The sequence below is a fragment of the Ranitomeya variabilis genome, chromosome 1, assembly GCF_051348905.1.
Source record: "Ranitomeya variabilis isolate aRanVar5 chromosome 1, aRanVar5.hap1, whole genome shotgun sequence".
In the NCBI taxonomy this organism is placed as follows: Eukaryota; Metazoa; Chordata; class Amphibia; order Anura; family Dendrobatidae; genus Ranitomeya; species Ranitomeya variabilis.
In genome coordinates, this window is record NC_135232.1 from 1,052,174,068 (window position 1) to 1,052,191,205 (window position 17,138).

The 17,138-nt window shown below is 49.3% G+C and overlaps 1 protein-coding gene across 1 annotated transcript in view; it reads right to left on the minus strand.

Moving 5' to 3' along the window:
* The window catches only part of OCIAD1 (OCIA domain containing 1), a 29,476-nt gene extending 12,627 nt beyond the window's left edge, over positions 1-16,849 (minus strand). Inside the window, exons 1-3 of the mRNA XM_077279787.1 lie at positions 16,603-16,849; positions 10,886-10,958; positions 2,722-2,775 (exon numbers count right to left, since the gene is read on the minus strand). Of these exons, the coding sequence (XP_077135902.1) occupies positions 2,722-2,775; positions 10,886-10,958; positions 16,603-16,659 (184 nt within the window). The 5' untranslated portion in view covers positions 16,660-16,849. The remainder of the gene's footprint in view (positions 1-2,721; positions 2,776-10,885; positions 10,959-16,602) is intronic.
* Positions 16,850-17,138: the final 289 nt, after the last annotated feature.

Below are 17,138 nucleotides of genomic sequence, written 5' to 3' on the forward strand. Positions count from 1 at the left end.
AGAGGGATCATTATTATTCTCATTTCCACATGGAAACATGAGACGCAATGGGATGAAACTGAAAGGGAGAAGATAGATTACATAGTAGAAAAAAACTTTTTGACAGTGAGGGTGATGAATGAGCGGAAGAGGCTGCCACGAGAGGTGGCGAGTTCTTCTTCAATGGAAGTCTTCAAACAGACTGGACAGACATCTGTCTGAGATGATTTAGTGAATCTTGCATTGAGCAGGGGGTTGGACATGACGACCCTGGAGGTCCCTTCCAACTCTAACATTCTATGGTTAGTGAGATGGCCACACAGTAAAAGAGTGACAAGTGAGAAACACTCAAAATAAATAGTGAAGGTTACTCACTTTAATACTGTCCAGACCTTTGACTGGGAATTTAAAAAATGTCCCATTCTAGCCAAAAGGCCCGGAAAAGGGCGTATGCTTTACAAAGGTTGTTGGGTCTAAAATGAAAAGTCCACAGTCACTATGTGACTGCAGATGTATGAATTCCCCCAGTGCACACACTGTGCACTGCAATGATTCGAAGGTGTCCAAGCCAGGAACGGCAGTGATATAGTCCCAGGCAGAAACTGTCTAGTGGGTACAGCATTGCTCCATACAAGTGTACTGAGCAAGGCCACGCTCACTAAACGGTCACGCCAACACCCCATAGACCTGTATAGAGCGAGAGCACTGGGCGGATTCCACCCGGGAATATGCATAGCACATATATCACTGCTGTCCCTGACTTAGAAACCAGGAATCATAAGTCTGCAGTCCCACAGAGTGACAGCAGACTACTCATTTTAGACAGGACGACCCCTTTAAAAGAATGAAACTGAAGTGCAGAGTGAATGTGCCAAAACTCAAGTGATCATTGGGACTTACACTGATCCCAAGAACAGGGATTTCACGTACCAGTTTGGCTGAGGCGGTGGTCGAGCACATAAACTGCAACTTCATTCAACATTTGTGTGGCTGTATTCAGCAATTCCGTGAATCCTATTGACTCCAATCAAACAGGGAACTCACCCCAGTATTTGCTGCAACTGGATTCCCAGCAATCACCGTCACATGGAGTAACACTCAGTACACCCTTTATCTATTAGCTTTGAATTGTTTCACATTGGTCTATTGCCTTATTGTGCACACAGCAAATAAAGCTCAGTAACTAACAATCCAGACATGGACCTTTGTGATCTATTCTTACAATATTTTTTGTAAATTGTTGCAAGACATGCATGCACTAGCATAAAATTACACTGGATTATAAGGTATTTTCAGGGCAGTCAAGTCATGGTTTACTGCCACAAGCAGCACTATTGGAGCGCCCCCAAGGGCAGCGGGGTAATCCGTACCGGGTCCTTCAGTTCTCAAGGGGGATGTCACGGTGGCTGACCCTGTCCGTGGCCCTAGGGACGTCCGTTGTAAAAGGGGGAAAGGTCTTTAAAGGGATAATGCTCGTGACGCCACCTGTGGTATTCAGTCAGGGTGACCGACGCTGCTTAGGGGGTCCGCTGGGGTGAGGTCATGGCAGCTAGATGGTAAACCTTCCCACAGGTGAAGTGTATCCCCAGGGCTTCCCAGAGTGTAGATGGTGGATGGTGTGAGGCCCAGTGAAGAACGAGGACACAAGGTTGCAGTCTCTTTACCTTTTTACTGTAGACTTCAGCATCCACAGTCCAGAGCACTGGACCACAGGACAGGCAGAGCCGGCCGGTCTTAAGGCAAATCCAGAGTCCCCTTATCCAGGTGGAAATCAGTAGCCTTCCTCTAGCGCCTGGGTGTTGTAGTACCTTACTGCTGAGCCTCTCATAAGGTCCTCACAACTGTTGTAGATGTTCTAGATGTTAGGTCTCTTTCTCTGTCCCCCTGATGGATAGGATAGGACAAACCCGTATGACTGGTGGCCTGAGGCTTTTTACAGGGACTCTAGCACGCCCCGGCCCCCACAAATTGCCACCGTGCCTCCTGGGTATAGGGCGGATCAGTTACTTGAAATTAGCTGTCCTGCCGGTCTCTGGAGCAAGGCATAAAGGACTGTTGCTCCCTCGGTGTTCCGGCTACCGGGATCCTGCGCCTCAGAAGGAGGCAGCCTGTGCAGGGCAGAGCTCCTTCTGGTTTCCTCTCCTTTTGCTATGACTTCTCCTCACGCTTTACAATACAGTTCTCTGTTCGTGTCTCTTTCTTAGGGGCTGCCGCACGTGGGGCAGGCGCAGCTCCGTGGCCTTCTGTCTAGGCCTCTGACAGGATCCCACCCCTGTCAGGGACCCACTAACTGAGCGGAGCTCAGCTAGCAGCTGCCTGAGTCAAGCTCAGTCAGCTTATGCCTTACTTTCTATCCAGACCACCAGTTTTACCTAATTGTGAAGAGTGCCCTAATAAATAGGAGCATAGCTCCCCATAGTGGACTGAAGTGTGAAGTGTGTTGCATGGTTTGTGATACCTGGTAAAGAGAACTCCTTTATTGCCTTCAAACGTAACATCACTCCCCCCTAGAGGAGAATGAAATTACTGCAACGACCAGGACCCTGGGGCGCTGCACTTTTGTTTGAGAAGCCACAGCAAATATTGCATCTTTCCCCCCCCCCATTTTCATGTTCATTGTGGCAAAAAAGTGACAAGACTACTAAATCTTAACATACTTGTTAGTGTAGTTATTGGGTCAATAAGAAAACATACAAATACAGCCAAATAATCAGTCTCTGCCATCAAGAAGGGAGCACTTACCTCTGTGGATGAGGGTCTGTGTGGCTAGCATGCTTATGACCGAGAAGGGGACCGCTAAAATGATAGATGTACATAAGTTACACAGATCGACATCAAGCAGACACTTTATATATAAAGTCAGGTCTAAGCAATTGTTCATCCTGGCCCTTCCCTCATCAGTAAGATCTGCTGAAGCAGTCCCTGAGGCGGACATGACTTCGGACTGACACTTCCCGTGAAAGTGTGCCCGTATTGCTGTATGTAGCAATCTACATGTTCTGTCTAGGTGCTACATGCTGACATAGCAAAATAGGGATTTTTGTGTACTCGCCGTAAAATCCTTTTCTCCGAGACACTCATTGGGGGACACAGGACCGTGGGTGTATGCTGCTGTCACTAGGAGGCTGACACTAAGGAAATACAAAAAAGGGTTAGCTGCTCCTCTGCAGTATACACCGCCCACTGGCACCGGATAATACCAGTTCGTACCAAAGCAGTAGATTAACAAAAAAACTCTTAACCTTAGAAACAACATGTCAGAGACTAGAACACTTATTATAGGCAAAACAACAACAAGCCAAACAAGGGTGGGTGCTGTGTCCCCCAATGAGTGGCTCGGAGAAAAGGATTTTACGGTGAGTACACAAAAATCCCTATTTCTCCATCGCCACATTGGGGGACACAGGACCGTGGGACGTCCAAAAGTAGTCCCTGGGTGGGAAATAACCCAACAGTGTAAACTTATGGCACCTGTTAACTACAGGTGCACTACCGCTGCCTGCAGAATACGCCTACCCAGGCTTGCATCTGAAGATGCCCGAGTATGGACATTGTAATGCTTCGAAAAGGTGTGCAGGCTAGACCAGGTCGCAGCTTTGCAAACCTGTTCTGCAGACGCTTGATTCCGAAAGGCCCAGGAAGCACCCACCGACCGAGTGGAGTGTGCTCTGAGGCCCGCAGGGATAGGCTTGCCTCTGATGCAGTAAGCCTCTTGAATAGTCGACCGAATCCTTCTGGCGATTTTCGACTTAGAAGCGGCCAGTCCCTTTCGGTGTCCTGCCGGGAGTACGAACAGAGCATCCGTCTGTCGAAAAGATGCCGTCCTGGACACGTACTTCCTGAGAGCTCTAACAAGATCCAAGGAGTGAAGAGCCTTCTCCACACGGTGCGTTGGAGCAGGGCAAAGGGACGGAAGTACGATGTCCTCATTGAGGTGGAAGGAAAACACCACCTTTGGGAGGAAAGTAGGGGACGGTCTGAGGACCACCTTGTCCCGGTGGAACGTAAGGAACGGAGACCGGCAGGAAAGAGCAGCCAACTCAGACTCGTCTGATCGAGGTAATAGCAACGAGAAAGGCCACTTTCCATGAAAGGAGAGGTAGAGAGATGTCCTGCAACGGCTCAAAGGGAGAATCCTGCAGGACACCTAGGACCCGATTAAGGTCCCAAGCCTCTAGAGGCGCCTTGTAGGGAGGCACCATGTGAGAGACTCCCTGAAAACGTTCTGACCTGAGGTTTTAAAGCGATTTTGCATTGAAAAAGGACTGACAAGGCCGAGACCTGTCCTTTAAAGGGAACTCGGCGAAAGCCCCAAGTCCAGACCGGATTGGAGGAAATCCAGGATGGTAGGGATGTTGAAGACCATCAGAGGGCGACCTCTGCTTCTGCAATCATCAAAGAAGATCTTCCAAGTCCGATGGTAGATGCGCAATGACACCGGCTTTCGGGCACTGATCAAGGTGGAAACTACCTCGTGGGAAAAACCCGATTGGGTCAGAACCCAGGATTCAACGGCCAAGCCGTCAAACACAGGGCTCCTGAGTTCTGGTGGTAGATCGGGCCTTGAGAAAGTAAATCTGGGCGATCTGGTAGGCGCCAGGGAACGTCTGCAATGAGCTGGACCAGCTCTGCATACCACGCCCGGCGAGGCCAATCAGGGCCGATGAGAATTACCTGGACACCCTCTGCCCTGATCTTCCTGATTACTCTGGGAAGCAGGGGCACGGGGGGGGGGGGGGGGAAAGAGGTAAGGAAGATGAAACTGACTCCAGGGAAGGACTAGAGCGTCCGCTCCGATTGCTCTGGGATCCCGGGACCGGGCCACAAACTGAGGTACCTTGGCGTTGAACCAGGAAGCCATCAGGTCTACGTTCGGAGTACCCCAACAAAAACAGATTTGTTGGAATACGTCCTGATGGAGAGACCACTCTCCTGAAGCAAGGCCCTGCTGGCTGAGGAAGTCCGCGGCCCAGTTTTCCACTCCAGGAATATGAACGGCCGATATGACCGAGTGGTTGTGTTCGGCCCAGCGAAGGATGTGTTCTACCTCGCGCATTGCAGCTCTGCTGCGGGTGCCCCCCTGATGATTTATATAAGCCACAGCTGTGGCATTGTTCGACTGGATACGGATGGGGCGACCTGCGAGGGGATGATGGAAATTGCTTTAGGGACAGTCGGATCACCCGTATCTCCAGGATGTTGATTGGAAGACGAGACTCGAGACGAGTCCAGGTTCCCTGCGCAGTGTGATGGCGAAAGACTGCTCCCCAGCCTAGGAGGCTGGCGTCGGTGGTGACTACCAGCCAAGGGGAGAGGGGGCACCGTTGGTCGAGGGAAAACGGACTCCCGTCCCACGCATCCAGAAGAGCGTGCTGGAGGGGGCGGAGGTGTAGTTGCGCAAAAGGAAACGCTTCCATTGCGGCCACCATTTTTCCGAGAATCCTCATACCGAAACAGATGGAGCAGGGGGACGGCCGGAGAAGCTTCCGGACCCCCTGTTGAAGGGCCAGGGCCTTGTCCCGAGGAAGGAGCACCAACCCTAGGGACGTGTCCAGGGTCATGCCCAGGAAGGAAATCCATTGAGCTGGGAGAAGGGATGACTTCTTTAAATTGATCAACCATCCCAGCCGAGAAAGAGTATCCAAGGAAATGCGGACGCACTCCTCGCAGGCTTGGAAGGATGGGCCTTTGACCAGTAAGTCGTCTAGATAGGGAAGAACGACTAAGCCCCGAGAATGCAGAATGGCCATGACATCCGCCATGACCTTTGTGAAAACTCTGGGGGTGGTGGCGAGGCCAAAAGGCAAGGCCGTGAACTGTAAGTGTTCCTCTCCGACGGCAAAGCGGAGAAACCTTTGATGAGGCGGGAAGATTGGGATGTGGAGGTATGCATCCCGGATGTCGATGGATGCTAAGAATTCGCCATGTTCCATGGAGGCAATAACGTAACGGAGGGATTCCATCCTGAAATGACGGACTTTGACAAATCCGTTCAAGAGCTTTAGGTCCAGGATGGGCCTTACAGTTCCATCCTTTTTGGGGACCAAAAACAGGTTTGAATAAAAACCGCGGAATCTTTCGTCCTCTGGGACGGAGACAATCACCCCGTCTTGTCGGAGCGACTGGATGGCCTGGGAAAAGGCTCGGGCGCGCTGTCCCGCGTCGGGAGGGCGGGAAGCGAAGAACCGGTTTGGAGGGGTGGAGGTTAAAAAAAAATAAAATAAAATAAAAAAAAAAAAAAAAAAAAAAAAAAAAAAAAAAAAATCGATCTTGTAACTGGAGGACACCAGATCCCTGACCCACTCGTCGTGAACAACGGCGAGCCAGGCATGACGGAATGAGAGAAGGCGTCCGCCAACTTTGCTGGTGTCGTCCGGACGGGATTAAGAGTCATTTGGAAGAAGATGATTGGGGTCTGGACCCCCTGGACCTAGATTGTGTTGAGCGGCCCCTCCAGGAATGGTTGGGCCTGTATAAAGCCTGAGGGCTTTTGTATCTGGCGGCACGGCGCCCCGAACCAGGGAAACTGGCCGAGAAATGCCATGAGTAGGCTCCATGAAAGGGCCGAAACCGGGCCTGTGGCTGTCGTCGTAACGGTTGTCTGAATCTCTGCTGGGGAAGGGAAGTACTTTTACCCCCCGTAGCGTCGGAAATCAGCTTGTCTAGTTTTTCACCAAAAAGACGGCCACTGAGATATGGCAGAGACGTGAGCGACTTTTTAGATCTGGAGTCTGCTTGCCAGTTCCTCAGGCATAGCGCTCTCCTTTTCGCCACAGCGTTAGCGGCTGTAAGTGCAGAGCAGTTAGCCGCGTCCAGGGAAGCGTTTACTAAGTAATCGTCAGCCAAGGAGATCTGATTTGCAAGCTCTGCTATGTCAGGAGAAAGGTCGCTGTTCTGTAAGGTCTTATGCAGAGAGTCTGCCCAAAAGGCCACGGCTTTGGCTACCCAGGTAGCAGCGAAGGAGGGGGAAGAGTGCCGAGCCTGAAGCCTCAAAGACTGAACAGGCGAGGCCGTCAACTAGGCGGTCTGTGGGATCTTTGATAGAAGATCCGTCTGTCACGGAAAGGATAGTTTTAGAGGACAAACGTGAGACAGGAGGATCCACAGGAGGGGATTCTGTCCATTGTTTACGGAGATCAGGAGAAAAGGGATATTTGGACTCAAGAGATCTCTGGCCTTGAAAACGTTTGTCTGGACGCTCTCTATGTCGCTGGACTATGGCCTGGAACTCCGGGTGATTTGCAAACACCCTGTGAGTACGTTTGCTCCTTTTGAAGGACACCGAAGTATCCGTACTGGTGGTCGCCAGTTCCTCGCTGACCTGAAGGGACTGGTTGACGGCCTCAATGAGACTATCTATAGTGCTCTGATAACCTGGCGACTCCAGATCTAGAGGCCCATCGGACTCAGAATCAGAGTCCTGGTCGGAAGAGGTGCCTGGGGAGCGAGAGCGGGAAGCGGAGCTACCAGACGCCGAGGCACCAGAGGGCATGGGGACGAACTATGGACGCGCTTCCTAGATGGCCGCTTGTGCGTAGAATGAGAGCGGCCCCTGCAGGCTGAAGATTCCGCAGCTGTAGGGGAATCCTCCTGAATAGGCGGATTAGTGGTCCTGCTCCTGGTTGGATCCTGGAGGGACTCAATAGCCTTAGTCAAGGAAGCCATAGACTGCGAAAGTGACAAAGCCCACTCAGGTTGACAGGTCACCACGGGCTCGTTTGCGGTGGGGGGCTCCTGAGCTCTTTTAAGGTCACAAGCATTACAGAGCGGGGCAGTATGCCCGCTCGGTAGCGCAGCCTGACAGGAGGTGCAAGAAGTAAAAAACACTATGCGTTTTTGCAGACTTTTTGTGTTTAGGCAGAGACATGCTCTCTGTTAATCTCCGTGCAGGCTGTGCAGCTAGTAAAGCGGAGCACTGTGCTGCCTAGAAAAAAACAGAGCACTGAGTAAAACGGAGCCTGCGGAAGGATGGGAGCTGTGTCAGCGTGCAGCGCACATACCCAGGTCCTGTGTCCAGATCACTGAGGCCGGTGATGGAGAAGTGAAGTGGCGTTGAGGTCCCCCTGTTGTAGGGCAAGATGGCCACCGAGAGCTTGAAGGGTGCTTATCGCAGTGTGCGAGAAGCGCTGAAGCGGTGGGCGGGGCCTCACGCGTGACTCGCGCTGTGGGCGGACCGCGGCCTAGCAGACTCAGAAGCTGGGGACTAAATTAGCAGTGCCTGTCCGCAAGATGCAGCCAAGCCCGCGGTGCGCTCGGGAGCCCCCCCAACCCCAAAAGACTCACCGCTTGGGATCCTCTTCAGGCGAGGTATGAGGGGCGATGCAGTATACCTCGATCCAGCGCCCTCTTGATGAGGGGCTGGAGAGGGACTGGGAAGCTCCTTGCAGCACCGCTGTTCTTTTAGTGGTGGAGCAGAGGGAGGGCGGCCGGACAGTACTTTGGGAAGATGGCCTCTGTGTATCCTAAGGGTTCGCTCCCCTAGGATTTGACAGGGCATGTCCACGGCTGAGCATCCCACGTCGCAGGAAACGGTACGGGGAGTAAACTCGCCGTGCTCACCTGTTGGTGTTTCGGGGGAAATCGGACACCTTAAAAGGGTCTGTCGCCCCCTTCATCCTCTTGCGCAAAGTGAAAAAATAAAAATAAAAATAAAAGTAAAACGTCTGGAAAAAAACAGACGCAGTGTGCCTCCTACGGACACTAAGCAAGAACTGGTATTATCCGATACCAGTGGGCGGTGTATACTGCAGAGGAGGAGCTAACCCTTTTTTGTATTTTAGTGTCAGCCTCCTAGTGACAGCAGCATAAACCCACGGTCCTGTGTCCCCCAATGTGGTGATGGAGAAACAAGTACAAAAAGAAAAGACTTGAGTCATAAAAATAATAGAAGTGCACACTGGTGGATAACATGAAAAACTAAATATTGTTAAAGTTCTGATGTAAAGCTCCAAGAAATGCACCACTGTGCTACACACAAATCAAGACGTCTAACATTAAGTGGCCACAATTACCCCTTACCTCCTGTAATCAAAAGGTCCCTGCCAACACAAAAAAAAATCTGTAAAACAAAGTTTAAAGTGCAAGTTTATAGTGTTACAAAACATATGTATATATTAACAAGGAGCCTGCCACCATATTTTCTCCCGATATAACCTTCGGCCACCACCCTTCAGCCCCATGTGACAGCATTCTAGAATGCTGCACCTATAACTCCAATTTGACCTGCATGGCAATAATTTATAAAAAAAAATAAAAAATGATGTTTTATTATACTCACGTATGAGGCGATCCAGTCGAATGGGCATCGCTGGTCTTAGTCCTGGCGCCTCCTCTCTTCTTGTGATGAAGTCCTCCTTATGTGCTTCATGTGTAAGACAAGCAAAGTGTTGTGGTGCGAATGCGCCAGCGTTCTTCTGACCTTTCCCGGCGCATGCGCACTGCAGTAGTTTGCTCTGCTCTCGGCAGGGCAGAGAGAAGTGTGACTGCGCTGAAGCACAAAGGGGAGCACTGTGTGTATGATGTTGGACGCATCACCCTCACGAAGAACAGAAAGAGGACGGCATCACAAGAGAGGAGGCACCGGACCAAGAGCAGTGACACTCATCAGACCAGACTGTAGGTGAGAATAAAAGGGGTTTTTTTTGTTTTTGTTTTTTTACTTGCCATACAAGGAGAATTGGACTCATAGGTGCAGCATTATAGAATGCGGTCACATGGGGCTGAAAGATATATATCGGGACAAAATTGGTGACTGGTTCCCTTTAAAAGGTGATTAACCAAAACCAGGAATAAAATAACAGGAAATAAAGGGGAGGAAGCCACAGGTGATACAGCAATACACGAGGACACATACAGACCTCCTACATCCCCCTAAGGTTTCTGTAGCCTTACATAGCATTTATATCATGCCACTAATACATTATAGCCTGATGGTGGAGTTTATATTATTCCTTATTTAGGTACACCAGCTTTACTGTATACACACACTACATAGTTGCATTTTATGCTGTTTGATAACTTTTTATTTGCATTCTTCAGAGCCCTTTTATTTACAGGAGGAAGAGGGGATAAATCGGCCATATATAATGCGGATTCCATTTTATTTCTGTGTGTAGCACAATTGAGATTTTTTTTGTGTGTGCTTTGCACTGAAGATTTAATAGAATTGTATTCTTTATTATACCCACCAGTGTGACCTCATTTATTTGTATAGCTCTTGTTCCTGTGAAAGCGCTGCCACACAATCAGATGTCAGTGGTCTTTCCCACGGAGTAGGGGGGCGCACACTTTTCGTCATCAGCATTTATCCACTCTATGTACAACAGGAACCACATGGGAAAATAAAAAATCAGATGCTGAGTGAATATGAATACGAATATTATAATATATATATATATATTTATATGGGGTAGAAAGAATGTCAGGACTGTCCAGTGTGGGCCTGAAAGGTCACTTTAAAAAGTTAATGCATATACATACATCAGTCACAGTAGATAGAAAGACGCCGATTATAAAATGGTCTGTCGATATGAGATCATATGGCGAGAAAACATTGAATCCATCAGCAAAGGGATTATTCTTTTTTTATAAACTTGCCTGGCAGCAGGAAATATGGAATAATACAAGAACAATTTCTTGCCTTATCAATCCACTGCCAGCATGGTTATAGATCCCTGTATCCATGATATCATATTCATTGGACACTGCAGCCAATCACTAGCCCCAGGTAAAGCTAGTGATTGGTTACAGCGGCCCAGTGATCAATGAACATGTCATTACTGTGGGATGGTCACTGGGGGGCTGAGTAGGTAATACTTATTTTATGACAATTCACGTTGTTGGGAAACTTTTTGAAACTTCCGGATAACCAGTGTAGGAAAATAAAATGTGCTGACACACGACTTACATCTGTACCAGAAGCTCTCAGAGTTACATTCTGTCAGGACCCTCTTCTCCTCCTCGGTGGGAGTGTAACTGCTCTGTGGAAACATAATGGCCAGATTACAGTAGGTCAAGAAAACAATCTGCAGGAACATACAGTGCATCTCATCAGTGGAGCCAACAAGAGTCAGGGGCAAGTTGCCTAAATGAGCAGGCATATTTTGTTTCTTGTTACCTATACACTGTGCGCACTAAATTATTAGGCACGTGAGCATTTTTGATCATATCTTCATTTTTATGCAGATTTTCCACCTTCGCTCTGTATAGACGTGAATGCCGACAGGTCAGGTGACGTGTATTGGTGTAATGAGGGGGGTGAGGCCTAAGGATACCACGTCCTTTATCACGGTGAGCAGAATTATTAGGCAGCTTGTTTTCCTCAGGCAAAATGGGCCAAAAAAAAAAAAAAAAGACATTTAATTAACACTGAAAAGTAAAAAATATTTTATGGAGGGATGAGGCATTCCCAGAAGCACCAAAAGTGTTACTGCAAATAGTCACCAGCATGACAAAAGCAGTGTTGAGAAAAAAAAAAAAAAAAAAGACGCACATTAAAAAGACTTGAGAAGAATCAAAGGTGACCAAGAAGCCATTATCCTCCAGTGCTCAGAGACATGGCCGAGGTAAGGAGGCTGAAACCGACCACCACTGAGCAAGACGCAGAAGGGGAAACGTCAAGACTGGGCCAAGATACGGCGAGCCGAGCACTGGAGACTTCGACGCATTGTCTTGCAGAAAAAGAATAGTTTTCTTGAAAGATGCAGATATGTTTTCCTGCCCAACTGCTTGAAGAAAGAGCCTTCTAAAAACTGTCAGTATGTTTAAGGCTCTGTGCACACGTTCAGGATTTCTTGCAGAAAATTCCTGAGAAAAACCTGAAATTTTCTGCAAGAAATCTGCATGCGTTTTTGCCGCGTTTTTTTCCGGACATTTCCCAATGCATTTTATAGTGGGAAATTCGCAAAAAAACCCGCAAAATTAATGAACATGCTGCGTTTTTTACCACGATGCGTTTTTTTCGCGGAAAAAAAACGCATCATGTGCTAAAAAATCGCGGAATTCATTCTAAATGATGGGATGCATATTGTATGCTTTTTTGCGTTTTTATAGCGAAAAAAAAAGCGTAAAATCAGCAACGTGTGCACACAGCCTTAGAGTTGATTTTGAGTCCATCTGCAACCCAAAAAAGTCCAATCAGCTCATCTTTAGATGAAATCTGTCGGCAGGTTTTTGCCAACTAATCTGAGGACAGCAAGAGGCAGGGGTTAAAATATAGAAATCATCTGTGTCACTTAGGTTGCGTGCTGTTTAGTTACAGTGAAGGTTTTATCACTAGGAGATTATCATTGCCAGACCTGATGTAAACTAGTTCAACTCCATTCCCTTCTGTGATAAGCGGCTCACTGTTCATAGACCATGTACATTACGAGCCTGGTGTGGTAAGGACGGAACGTTCTCAGTTCTGTTACATGCTAACTCTACAAACTGTCAGAAGGGCTGCACCAAATAAACTAAGTGAAACATTGTTGGATTCAGGATCTCTACCCCTATATTATGCTGCTCTCAGATGAGTTCGCAAACGCCAGATTCTCTTTAACCCCTCCAAGACCCTTCCCATTTTTTCGTTTGTTTTGCTCCCCTTCTCAGAGCCATAACTTTTTTATTTTTACTTCAATATGGCTGTGTGAGGGATTGTTTTTTGTGGGACAAGTTGCACTTTTGAATGACACCATTGGTTTTATCATATCGTGTATTGAAAAATGGGAAAAAAATTCTAAGTGCAGTGAAATTGCAAAAGAAGTGCAATTTCGCAACGGTTTATTGGATTTTTTTTTTTTTTTACCATGTTCACCAAGTGCTAAAATTTAACTAGCAAATAGATAATGGCTGCACTCAATTTTACTGTGCTAAAGCAAGGAAATGTGCGATACATGAAATGTGAATAGCATAATGGCTTGTGAAATCTATGAAAAAACACATGAGATGCTTAGCACAAAATTTGGCCAAAAATTGTGAGCCCATCCACCAAACGTCAAGGTAATCTCAGAATGGATGGGTACCTGAGCTGACTGCCTAGTGTGGACACTTACCTCTGGCTAATAACATGGTAAAGCCTGCATTTTATAGGAAGGTCAGAACCAACTGTGTTTGGATGTAATTAAAATCACAGCATGGTGAAGGGCGGGGCGTTCAAGTCAGAAAAAATAGTACATAGTAAATATGTTATTAGCCATAGGTAAGTGTTCACACTAGGCAGTCAGGTCAGTTACCCATCCGATTTGAGATTACCTTGACGTTTGGTGGATGGGGGTCACAATTTTTGGCCAAATCTTGTGCTAAGCATCTCATGTGTTTTTTCATAGATTTCACAAGCCATTATGCTATTCACATTTCATGTATCGCACATTTCCTTGCTTTAGTACAGTAAAATTGAGTGCAGCCATTGATCTATTTGCTATATAAGTCTTTTTTGGTTATGCACCAGTTCAGACTAGATTGCTGTTCAGTCAGTTTTCCTATATTTACTAAAACTGACCTGCCATTATGATTCTCCAGCTCATTACGAGTTCATAGACACCAAACATGTCTAGGTTCTTTTTTAAGTGGTGAAAAAAAAATATAAAATTTGTTAAAAAAACAAACAAAAAAGCACCAACTTCCGAGACCCGTGGCGTCTCCATTTTTCGTGATCAGGTGAAGGCTTATTTTTTGCATGCCGTGAGAACATTTTTAATGATACCATTTTAATGCAATGTCGTGGTGACCAAAAAATACCATAATTCTGGCGTTCTAAAGGTACCTTCACACTGAACGACTTTAGAACGATAACGATCCGTGACGTTGCAGCATCCTGGATAGCGATATCGTTGTGTTTGAAACGCAGCAGCGATCAGGATCCTGCTGTGATATCGCTGGTCGGAGCTAGAAGGCCAGAACTTTATTTGGTCGTCAGATCGGCGTGTATCGTTGTGTTTGACAGCAAAAGCAACGATGCCAGCAATGTTTTACAATGGTAACCAGGGTAAATATTGGGTTACTAAGCGCAGGGCCGCGCTTAGTAACCCGATGTTTACCCTGGTTACCATTGTAAATGTAAAAAAACCAAAAAACACTACATACTCACATTCCGGTGCCTGTCACGTCCCCCGGCGTCCGCTTCCCTACGCTCCTCCTGCATCCTATGTCAGCGCCGGCCGGCCGTAAAGCAGGGCACAGCGGTGACGTCACCGCTCTGCTTTCCGGTGGTGCTTACACAGGATGCAGGAGGAGTGCAGGGAAGCGGACGCCGGGGGACGTGACAGGCACCGGAATGTGATTATGTATTTTTTTTTTTTTTTACATTTACAATGGTAACCAGGGTAAACATAGGGTTACTAAGTGCGGCCCTGCGCTTAGTAACCCGATGTTTACCCTGGTTACCCGGGGACTTCGGCATCGTTGGTCGCTGGAGAGCTGTCTGTGTGACAGCTCTCCAGCGACCACACAGCGACGCTGCAGCGATCAGCATCGTTGTCTATATCGCTGCAGCGTCGCTTAATGTGACGGTACCTTTACTTTTTTTCTTACTACGCCACTTAGCGATCAGGTCAATCCTTTTTTTTTTTATTGTTAAATCGGATTCTCAACGCAGCGATACCAAATATGTGTAGGTTTGATTTCATTTTACTGTTTTACTTTGAATGGGGCAAAAGGGGGGTGTTTTAAACTTTTATATTTTTTTTTAAATGTTTTTTAAAAATTTCTTACTTTTGCCATGCTTAAATAGTCTCCATGGGAGACTAGAAGCTGCCATAGCCTGATCGGCTCTGCTACATAGAGGCGATGCTCAGATCATCTCTATATAGCAGAATACCTCACTTGCTATGAGCGAAACCACAGGGTGGCGCTCACAGCAATCCGGCCCTGACAACCATAGAGGTCTCCAGGAGACCTCGGGTTGTCATGCCAACACACCGGTGACCCCTGACCACGTAACGCAGGTCACCGATGTGCGCATTTCCAGCCGAATGGCTGGAAGCAAGCGTTAAATGCCACTGTCAGAGTTTGACAGTTATGGCTCTGTGAAGAAGGGGAGCAAAAACAAAAATACAAAACCTGAAGATTACAAGGTGGTGAAGGGGTTAAATATATATATTTTTTTTAAAGAAGCACCACTAATTCCAGGGTGCTGTACATGTGAAAAGGGGTTACATCCATGTATAAAATACAGTAACACAACCTGTGACAGACCGTGGTGGGGGGAGGGGACCCTGCCTTCATGGGCTTACAATCTACAAGGTAACCCGAAATTAGTGATGAGCAAATGTGCTCTATAAGGTGTTATCTGAGCATGCTGCAGTGCTAATTAATGTCTTGGGTGTACTCAAATAATATGTTGGAGTCTCCGCTGCTGGCGGCTGTTAGACAATCCCTGCAAGACACTCTTAGCACACGAGCCTGAAGGATAACACCTTATCTGAGCACCTCCGCTCATCACTGCTCCAAACATCAGAATCGCTCTTTATTCACAGGAAGCCTCCTAAAAAAATGTAATAAAATGGAGTAAAAATGTGTTGGAAAGTTGTATGGAGCTTAGTGAAGCTGAGAGGGGAAGGGGGTAAACGGCATAAAGCAGGAGCCGGCCCATGCAGGGCTTACAGGGGGGGGTACAGGGTCCTCCATGGTACAGTGCCCCCCAATCATGGGCAGAGCATGCCCCTCCATGCACAGGTCACACTCCGCTGGCTGTAGCTGCAGGCACTGGCTGCCGGCCATCCGTAGGCTCGGGGTAGGCGGCTGCCGGCCATCCGTAGGCTCGGGGTAGGCGGCTGCCGGCCATCCGTAGGCTCGGGGTAGGCCGCTGCCGGCCATCCGTAGGCTCGGGGTAGGCCGCTGCCGGCCATCCGTAGGCTCGGGGTAGGCCGCTGCCGGCCATCCGTAGGCTCGGGGTAGGCCGCTGCCGGCCATCCGTAGGCTCGGGGTAGGCCGCTGCCGGCCATCCGTAGGCTCGGGGTAGGCCGCTGCCGGCCATCCGTAGGCTCGGGGTAGGCCGCTGCCGGCCATCCGTAGGCTCGGGGTAGGCCGCTGCCGGCCTTCCGTAGGCTCGGGGTAGGCCGCTGCCGGCCATCCGTAGGCTCGGGGTAGGCGGCTGCCGGCCATCCGTAGGCTCGGGGTAGGCGGCTGCCGGCCATCCGTAGGCTCGGGGTAGGCCGCTGCCGGCCATCCGTAGGCTCGGGGTAGGCCGCTGCCGGCCATCCGTAGGCTCGGGGTAGGCCGCTGCCGGCCATCCGTAGGCTCGGGGTAGGCCGCTGCCGGCCATCCGTAGGCTCGGGGTAGGCCGCTGCCGGCCATCCGTAGGCTCGGGGTAGGCCGCTGCCGGCCTTCCGTAGGCTCGGGGTATCCGGCTGCCGGCCATCTGTAGGCTCGGGGTAGGCGGCTGGTGGCCATCTGTAGGCTCGGGGTAGGCGGCTGCAGGGACTTCTCCGGGGAAAGCCATAGGACCAGATGGGGTAAATTACACCGTGTAACGTCAGCGGAGGGTCTGCACTGACATGGGGGGCTTCTGATACTTAGTGTGTTATGCATCATTACATATGTCCCCAAAACACTAGCGGACCCCCTGCACCCCAGAGCCGGCGTGTGGCTCCATACAAGCCTCCGCAGTGTCTCCCTGCAGCACGTGTGCACCAGCGCCGGCCGTACCTGCATCCTCCCGTGAGGCGGCGGCTGCTCGCTGACATTGGCCCCAGGAGAGTCCATGACGGCGGCCGGGTGTAACCACCATCAGCCCGAGGTGACTGCACAGCGCCGTGACCTCCGCTCTCCTACAGCACAGCCGCCGGAAATCCGCCCGACACCGGAAGCGATAATGTGGCCGCCGCCCTCTAGTGGAGACACGGGGCACAGTCAGTGTCAGGGCACAAGCCAGGCCGAACTGCTGCTCTGGGACCCTTGGCCATGGTGGTCATCCTGCTTATCCCACCAGTCACCTCACTGCTTATCCCACCAGTCACCTCACTCCTTATCCCACCAGTCACCTCACTGCCTATCCCACCAGTCACCTCACTGCTTATCCCACCAGTCACCTCACTCCTTATCCCACCAGTCACCTCACTGCTTATCCCACCAGTCACCTCACTGCCTATCCCACCAGTCACCTCACTGCTTATCCCACCAGTCACCTCACTCCTTATCCCACCAGTCACCTCACTGCTTATCCCACCAGTCACCTCACTGCC